This window comes from Nicotiana tabacum, chromosome 8 (genome assembly GCF_000715075.1).
Source record: "Nicotiana tabacum cultivar K326 chromosome 8, ASM71507v2, whole genome shotgun sequence".
Lineage (NCBI taxonomy): Eukaryota > Viridiplantae > Streptophyta > Magnoliopsida > Solanales > Solanaceae > Nicotiana > Nicotiana tabacum.
In genome coordinates, this window is record NC_134087.1 from 12,943,051 (window position 1) to 12,953,124 (window position 10,074).

General features: G+C 35.0%; 1 protein-coding gene across 1 annotated transcript; it reads right to left on the reverse strand.

Annotated features, from left to right (window-relative positions):
- Window positions 1–2,364: 2,364 nt before the first annotated feature.
- LOC107802427 (calcium-dependent mitochondrial ATP-magnesium/phosphate carrier protein 2-like) lies at window positions 2,365–9,171 on the reverse strand. Its single transcript, XM_016625939.2, has 4 exons — window positions 8,479–9,171; window positions 3,302–4,087; window positions 3,116–3,206; window positions 2,365–2,979 (listed from the first exon to the last, which is right to left on the reverse strand). Exons 1-4 carry the CDS (start codon window positions 8,924–8,926, stop codon window positions 2,802–2,804), a joined length of 1,503 nt encoding a protein of 500 aa, XP_016481425.1. The 5' UTR covers window positions 8,927–9,171; the 3' UTR covers window positions 2,365–2,801.
- Between the last annotated feature and the right edge of the window lie 903 nt (window positions 9,172–10,074).

The window sequence follows — 10,074 nt, forward strand, 5'->3', positions numbered from 1 at the left end:
TGAGGGGGAGATAGGATAAACAGTTGAGAAAAAGTTATGTGGAATGAATTATCATGTGTACATCTAGATCCTCAAATAAGATAATATGAACTTGAAGTTCATAAAAAGATAATTTATCTGCAATATGTTGCAAAGCATGCCAGACGCATTTGCTGACCAAAATAAAGTAACTGTATTCGCACTGCAAATGCTCATATTAGAATAAGTCCTAGAACAGCAAAGTCTATGGTACACTTAAAACGTACAGACAAATCGATTTCAAAATAAATTCTTGATAAAGAAGATGAGCAAATGATCAAAATGATCATATTAAGTAGATAAGTGATCTAGAAGATCACATGACATAGCACTTCATAAAAAATTTGGAGAGGTTCAGATACCTGAAAATATGAAGGAAAAGATCTCTATGTTATGTCATTATGAAAAAATATTGGAACCGGACGACATCTATGATAGCGTTAAGTATAGATGGGGATCTTAAGTCTGTCGAATACAGCCATAGAAATATTAGCCAAATGGAAGAGACAAAATTCGAATAGAATTGGTTTCATATGAAAGACATGTAGTTTTGGCTATGTAGTTCAAACACTTGAAAGCATAAAGTCAATGATGTGTGCAATCACTTTTATCTATCTTATATATCTAGCATGACATGAAAACTTGTTATGCATCTAAAGTCTATTTAAATGACTTATATGACAATCCCTGAAGGATTCAAATCGCTTAAAGCACATACTTTTCTTGGTTCAGAAGTCTCATATCCTAAGTACAATTTGTGCACATATGTATCTTGCTATAACTATAAGCATGATAATATGGTAGCGAGAATTTTTACCTCCATGAAGATATTGAAAAGGCTATTCCATGGCATTTTAGGAAGACGTTACAAATCTATTAAGAATGATGATTTCAAAGTGCAACATATTTATTCAAGTTAATATGGATGATTTGTTTATCAAATATCTACCAACGATTTTTTGAAGATGGTGCACAAGATTGGAATGCAAAGGCTTAAAGATGTGAATTGATGCTCTCATCAAGGGGAATTAATATGCGTTGTACTCCTTTTTCCTTACAAGGTTTTGTCCCACTGGGTTTTCCTTGCAAGGTTTTTAACGAGACAACCAAAAGGGTTATTTCTAAACATGTGCACTCTTTTTCCTTTACTATAAATTTTTTTTCCACTGATTTTATTTTAGTTAAGGTTTTAATGAGGCACATTATCTGGTGAATAGATATTCAAGGGGGAGTGTTATAAATACAGTAATAATTTATTTATGGTGAATGTCTGTAATTTAGAGAGATTTTAGTTTGTGGCTAAGTCAATTTTCCCCTATAAAAAAAAGGGTTCTATTCCATTGTAAATCATCTCACGTCAATAAGAATTATGTCTCTACTTTTCTATGTAATACTCTTTTTTTTTTTTTATAATACCATGTCTGTAGTTTAGAAATAGTTTATAACAAAACACGTTGTCCTAACAAAAGAAAACGTTTCCTCTTTGCCAGCGCTAATGCTTTAATTGCGCGTGTTTGTAGAACTAGAATATTATTTCAAGTCTAAGGATATGGTTGTACGATTTAAACAAGCAAATAAGAGAAATAGTGATTATTTGTTCACTTAAAGAACACTAGAAATGAGTCAAAATCAAAAAAAAAAAAAAAAAAAAGTCAAAGTATAATAATGGGGCTTGAAGACTGATCACTTCAGTGGTATATGTTACTCTATTTCTGAAGGGAGAAATTCAAAAATAGCCAAATTTACAAATGATCATTAAAAAATAGTCATAGTAATCGAAATTTAGCCACTTTTCATGTAAAGATAAATCTGAACGTGTTTAAAATCCAAAAAGTACTCCAGTATATTATACTGGAGTTCCAGCATAACTATACTAGACTTCCAGCATAATATACTGGAGTTCCAGTATAATATACCGGTCCAGCATAATATGCTAGAAGTTTATACACAAGTACTCCAATCTCCAGTATATTATGTTGTTTCCACGTGTTGGAGTTCCAGCATAATATGCTGGAAGTTCATACACAGGTGCACCGATCTCCACTATATTATGCTAGAACTTTCCGTATTGCAGCAAAATAATGGTTATCTTACAATGACTTTACAAACGCTAGCTATTTTTGAATGAGCGGTCCGAAAACTGGCTATCCCGTGCTATTTTTACATTTCTTAAGCTCTTTTTGAGATTAATGTTTCTTGAATTTGTAACATGACAACTACATATTTGAGAATACTTATTAAAAAAAGGTCAGCAAATTGGCAAAATATTAAAAGGTTCTTTATTTAACTTATAGTACATTTATTATTGCTGTGTTTAGCCACTTTAGAGCATAAGAGAACCTCTTTGCAGTCCCAACCTATTGGAATTCTTTGTCATATCACAATAATTTCATTTGCACCTAAAAGCCTACCTAAAGAAGGGCAGAGAGCACAATGAGCTTAACCTCACTCCCATCTATCATCCATACAGCAAAAAATTTCAAGGTCTACATCTCACTGTATTCATTTTGCATTTACTTAGAAAAGTGTAGAAAGGACATTTCCAATAGCTCAGGCATACATTGTAAAGAAGGACTATTCTCAATTGCCAACGTAGTCATGTGTCAGTTGAATCTGAAGAAGAAACTCTATAACTATAATCCCCGTCGATATCCAATGGGGAGGCAAAAATCAAGTGTATGATTCTGAAAATCATATCACCAATGAGCTAAATAATTTTATTTATCATCATCATCAGCAGCATTAGCATCTTGAACCTCAATGTGTCGCCGGCTCTGTACCAGCTAATCAAGATCTAAACTCTTTTTCATCGATTCATACACGAGATACGTTATGCTTGCTGCAGGTACAACTTTTAGAAGATTTGGGAAAAGTCCTTTGTAGAAGCCCCTGAAACCTTCACGCTGAAGTGTTTTGCGGAACACATCAGACATGCCTTCGTATGCAGCATCAGCTTGCATTCTAGCAAGAATACAGATTAAGAGTAAAAAGGAACGGCCATCACATGATAAACCGAGAGCTACACCGTCCAAATAGAAGGGGAAAAAAAGAAAAAAATCACAGTTGTTGCACACCAAGAATCTAAATGCAGATTTACCTGGTCCGAACAACCTGCAAAGGATAAACACATGTTGCTCCAAGGGCTCCTGATATTGTCCCACAACCCAACTGCACAAGAGGGCCGGCTTCTGCATCCATGTGCAGTTCTTAGAAAAATTACTTTTCATTGTATTGGAGAAAATAGGTAGTAGCAATTGAAAAGAAACAAGTTAAAGAGCTGTACCACTATCATGAAGAATGTAAATCTTTGACAAATCCTTTAAAGTCTCATAGGCAGCCAAATCAATGCCTGCATAAGGGATGATTCCAAGTAAAGATGGAACCAATCCTCTATAAAATGCCCGAGGTCCCTCCTGTACCCAAATATCTTTTGATAGTTTTCGTAGATTAGGAACCTTTCCACCCTCACATGCATGAGTCTGTAATCGAGTTTTAACAAGATCCATGGGATAGATAGCAGTTTGTGCTACTGCACCTGCCATTCCACCAGCCACAAGACGACCAGAAGTTCCTATATCTCTTTGGTCTTGACCCTTGGCATGACCAATAACATTTTTCAAGGTTTCGTAAGCGTAAAACTTGATTGCACTTTCAGGTGCTACCTTCATCACATTTAACCCATTGCCACGGAAAAAACCCAATAAACGACCTTCCTTCCATATGCTTTTGACTGCAGGACCAATTGAAGCACGGGTAGTCTGCACTTGTAAAATGACCTTAAGGCGATCAAGAGGTGCTGTGGCAGTACGAGAAGCAGCTCCTGCAACTCCCCCTGCGATCAGGTATTTGGATGCATGAACATGCTTACTGATGCCTTCCGGAATGACTGCCTGCTCCCCAATATCAACAAGACATACCCTCTCCAAGTATTGGTAAATATTCTCAATTGTGGCCTCGTGCGGATAGAGTAGAAGAAAATCCCTCCATTCCTCAAAAGTGATAATTCCATTATTATCTTTATCCACATGCTCCACAAAACGTGCAAGTTCATCATCATCCAATTCTATTCCTGCAAGAAAGAAACTGCCCTAGCTTATAAGAGGAAGACAACTAAAGAAATGGAAATGAGCATGGAGAACTCTTCTAGCCAGAAAAAAATAGATTCTGAAAGATGGGAATCACATAGCAAAATAACTGAGGAATAGCAGAGGAGATATTAGCATGTGGATATTAAATGGATGAACCAATTTGTAATGCAAACCCTTTACCGGGCCACCCATTTATTGAGGAAGCATGAAACTGAAAAAAGATACTTGTCCCGCAGACAGAAAAATAGACCAGCAGAGCAGGGTAACTTAATACATGACAGGGAAGCCAAAATATACTGAAAAGCCGTAAGCTGTGTCAGAAAATTTACCAAGGCCAATCAGTAACATTAGTTACAGGACAAAGTATCAACAACGTCATACAGAAAGCTAACAAAAATAAAACAAATTTTCTGAATCTGTTAGAAAAATGGACAAAAAAAGACAAAGAATTATGACAGGAAGCACCATTTGAAGGACTTAATTGTCAGGCACCTTACCAAATTTCTTGCACAGGAAATCTCTCAATTTCTTAAAATTAATCGGGAAGCTCATACAAGGATAACACTTTGTTCTACCCTGCAAATTCAGGACCAATTAAGCTCGAATAGAAGCGCCATTTGCTTTGAAAAAGTTTTTAAAAATTAAACACCGTGTATGGTTTTGATAAAAAAAACTTGTTTTTGCAAGGAAAAAAAAACAACCAAAAAGCTTTTCAAGAAACAAAATTAATTTAAGCACAACAACCAGTTGCAATTTGGTTCAAACCTTATTGGTACACAGACAATAGTCCCATGTTTATCAAATGTCATTGAGTTAGTTTAGAGATTTGTGACTCAGTTCGGGATAAGCATGAAAGCTAGAGAATCTCTAATATTTGAGAACACTTATTTTAAGAGAAAATTATTGAGTATTAGAGTGAAACAGGCCCAAATGAAGCCAATGGGTATGGAGCAAGGCCTATAGTTGTGTTGTTTTGTTCATTATTTCAAAAACCAATCCATACACAATTGATTTGCCTGATGCTTACAGAAGTGTCAATAAACAAACCAGAAAACTAGTCAAACACCATATCTTGACCTGATTATGCTGCCCCCCCCCCCCCAGCTTCATTACATAACTGCCATCTCAAGCTCATCTAAGCCTAATTCTTTGTCTAGAGCATGGGAGGGAAAGAAAGAGTTGAATGAACTAATTTCATTGTACAGAACAGGTCTCCTCAACTATGAGTAACTTGTAGGGAAACATCATGGCCATCTTAAACATCATATAGCTCATAAAAATATGAATTATTGCATCATATCATCGTCAAGTGGCCAACTTATCAACTACACAATGTAATTCAGTATATGCATTGACAATCTATTCTGCATATATTTCCAAATCTAAGAATTGTAAAAATATCCTCGAGAACTATTCCATAAATGGCCATATCTGAATCCAAATTAGCAAGTAGAAAAATTAATTTAGTCACAGGCACCACAAAAGAAAGTGCAAGAGCATCATCTAAATCAAACTAACAGTGGCGAAACAGTAGTAGCTGACTCGACGAAAAATCAAAAGCCATCTGAGCTTAGAGAAGTGAGCACCTCAATGCGTCATAATAATACTGCTATTATTCTTGCAAGCAGTTAAACATTAACATCTTGCTCATTCGCAACAAAAAACAACTAAAATAACATAATGCATCATTTTGCTATGGAGTGATTTTACACAGATGTGCTCGTTTTACCTTGTTTCAACTGTGTTCAAGTGTATCACAATGACAAGTCAGCTAAGAACGGCTCCTTATCCCGCACAAAAAAAAAGGGATAACAAGGATTATACTGATAATCAAGTGATAAGGTATGACGAGTCAGTCATACCCATAATCTGCTTGATGTTATGCAGATAACTTACCCTCATATACGTCACCAAGATACTTTTTTCCAAAACTAAAGGCTCTAAATACCATCTTGCAAGAGAAATAGATGATATCAGTTAAAGAAAATGCTATAAGGGGAGGAACTTATTACTTCACAAATCGCATCTACTGGAAATGAATAATGAGATTCAATATGGAGGAAAATAGATTGCAACGGCCTCTGATTGCAACCATACACAAAGTCGAAACTCAAATATGGTGCACGAGAACAACTTAGGGAAACAACTCTCCTATGCATTATGTGGTCCTTATGGAAGGAATAAACTAGGAGGTACTATGAGGGAAAATCACTTGTTGATTGTTTTTTATGAAGTCACTTCTTGATTGTCATGCAGATTTTTAACCATAGTTGCTTAAACACCTTTTTTTGTTGTGTGTGTGTAATCAAGGCGATGTAAACGGCTTATTGAATTTATTAAATTCTAAAACTTCATAGACATGTAATTTGTAAAGCTATGGTAGCACCATTATGGGGCCCTCATACTGTTGTGATTAAAGTATTTTATTCATCAAAATACAAATAAATAAACTGAGAAACGCCAAACAGACTAGGGGATCAGCTTCCTAGAGTTATTCAAAATGAAAAAATCCAAAAAATGCTTCCCTCCTGGTAAAGAGACTCTCAAGAGTTCAGCCACCAATTTCAGAACCAAATTCAGCAAAATGCCAAGAAGGGAACCACAATCTCCAAGGCCCAGAATCATCCAAAAAATACTTGAATATCCAGATCAGGGAAACTTTAAGAGATGAAGAACTTATTGATAATATAAATTACTTTGAGATGCAAGTTTATCATGAAATTTTTTATTTTCCCGGTCTCAACTAGTATCAAAGTGAGAAGACAATTGCGTATAGGGATTGAAGCATGTGAGCATCATTGATACATCCAAGCATAAACAAATATAAGTTCTGTTCACATATACGTATATCAATGCCTAATGTCACTATTCATACTTACAGACAACTATTCATGCACAGACACTGTTCACTGTATCTGTTTTGAAAATTTAAGAATAAAGTGTAAGGTGGACCAGTGTTTTCAAAGGCGAAAAGCAAAAAACGAACGGGGGGTTTTCGGGGATTTAAGCGTAAAGCGCAAATAAAGCGCCGGCTATAGTGAATAAGAAAAAAAAATTGATAAGGAAAAATAAAATGAAACAAAAAATATATATGTAACTCAAGAGTAATAATTATACACATAAATAACAAGAAGGAATTTGAAAAATTTACTACGAAGTGAAATATTTATCAGTTAGTGTCGCCTCTTCAGGACTAGGCCCATTAGTAATGAGGCGTGTGCGGTGCCCTTAGTGCCTTTTAGTTGCACTAAAGCGCCGGCTAAGCAAAAGGCTCAGACTGTATTGCACCTAGCTTCAGAGCTTAAGCGCGATTCTAGCAAGCATTTGACAGCACTGAGGTGGACAAGAAAGATATAATCCCTATATGGCTAATCATTTGTGAGGTTACGACTGATAGAAGACTTGAGATCCCTCTATGACGACTTGACATATCTTCTCAATGAGTGAACTCTATACAGTGGTGCAACTAATGGGACTTGGGAGACGTGTTCGGATGTGCCGTAAACTTCGCAGAGAAAATGCTGAGAGTAGGCTTCTTAGCGGAGAAGCTCGAGTACTGCAACAAGAGAAAGTTCTACATAAGAGCTAGGTGAAAGGAAGCTTGGTGCATTAGGTACACGAGGAAAGCTTCCTCTTTTGGGTGGTAAAATCTCTCGACAACATTGTGATACTTGAGACATACATATTGGTATTGGTGTAATAAGTGCATGGTTTGAGAAGGATTTTCCACATAAAATCTCGGATTCATTCATTTGTTTATTCTCATTAACTAACTGTGGTTAATTTTCCTGAGGGTATCTCTGGACCCAACAAGAGGTATCAGAATACTGCACATTGATATTCCACAAACTTCCAATAAGTCCAGCTTGGCAGCTGATCACTTAACTTCAACTTGCGCAGCAAAGCCATTCAAGGTTCAAAAGCTTTCCAAAAATGAATCTGATCAAACAATCAGGACTTATCACACTAGTTCTAAGACCTCAACAATACAAATTCTCAGAAGATAGATTTTTGTATTCCTTTTATGAACCACAACAGACAGTTCTACATCCACACCACTTATCCTCCCAATGAACAAAAAAACGACATCATAACTGCTCCCTCCGTTTCATTTTATGTGTTAGTAAGAAATTTTTTGAATATTGTGGTCTTAAACTAAAGATGTGTATAGTGCACCAAAATGCCCTTTGAAACTTGTGATCTTAAACATGTCATAGTCCATACTGGAATTAAAGAGTTACTAATTATAGGAAGTGGCATTCTTTTTTAAACAAACTAAAATGCAAAGTAAGACAAATAAATTGAAACAGAGGGAATATTAATCTATGAAACAGGAACTTAAAGGGCTTAAAAAGAATTGACAGTAAAGTACCAGCTTTAACAAGAGCATCCCACAGTTCTTCAGGCAAGATACAACCATTATGCTCCACATCAATAGCCTGAAAAATCCCATACAGTTCCATTTCTTTATCATCCATATATTTTCTAAACTCCTGATAATCTACCCGTCCATCCTTATTAGCATCACATGCTTTCAACAATTCTTTAGCAAACTTATACTCAGCTGGAATTTGCATAGCAGACAAACCCTTTTCGATTTTTACATAATCCAAGTAGCCCGCATTGTCCGAATCGAAAAAACTGAACAAACTTCTGATTCTTGACTCCCTTTCTTCTTTGGTCTCACCTAGTGCTGATAAAACATGGTCCATTGAAACCGGGCCGGACTTCTTCACCGGGTTGCAACATCCGGGCCGGTCTTTTGTACCCATTCCCGGAAAATTCACATGCTCTACGGCGGCCTTTCCAGCCACTGACATGCCCAAATATTGGTTCTGGGTTTCTTTACAGCATATGCAAAAAGATTGATTTTTGTTTTATGGATCTTTTTTTATAGATCTAATAGGGAAAAGAACGCTAATTTGAAGAGAAGGATTGCTTACAGTGAGCAAAAGGAAATGGGTGTTATTAGAAGAGGGGAGAAGAAGAGAATATTTGTGGAGGATCTTCTTTGAGAGAGATCCGATTAATTGACCCGGTTTGCTTTGTAGTTAATTTTCGGGTCAAATTTGAACTTTCTTTCTTATGTATAAAAAGGTCACAAATTTGTGCATCACGTGTTTATTCCTAATTAAATTAGGGTTATTATCACTTTTAGCCCGCGCCAAAAATTACTTATATCAAATAGCCGAAAAAATATATAAAATTTAATTTTTATATATAACATACAGAATATTTATATGTATATATACAAATTTCATACATTTTCAGCTATTATTTTTACAATGGCTACACAATGTTATTTTTCTATTAAATAATTAACTTTAAGAATGAATAAATCAAACTAAAAATATATATAATCTAAATATAGTTAAATTTTAAAAATTGTATATGTTTTATATTTATTGGATTGACGTAAATATTTTATGTGTGCTAACTAATTTAAGATTAAAATATATAGTATTTTTTTTTTTCCTTCAAGTCAAACAAAAAAGGAAAAAAATCAAATGGCCTAGTTCACACGGATGCATAAATGGTCAATTTTAATTTTTCCAAAGACTCAAAGAGTGTGGAAAGGGATATGTTTCATACATATGCGAGAAAATATGGAGTTTTCTTTATGCATGGGTATTTATGGTTCGGTTTGGATCGATTTTTTTCTAAAAAGAAACCATACCAAGTAAATCGGTTTTTCAAATATTAAAACCAAACCAAATTAATTAAGTCGGTTTTTTCTCGATTCGGTTTATGTCATTTTTTTGTTTTTTTCTTAAATATAAGACATACACTACCAAACACACATTTCGGCAACCACATTTTCAACGTAACACTATCAAATTAATTGCCCTTTGAGAAATCTATTATTTACCAAGATATATTAATGATAATTGAATCAAATAGTGATAAATAATCTAAGGACTAAATTAAAAATATATTATTTTTAATATGAAATAGATTCTTACACTTA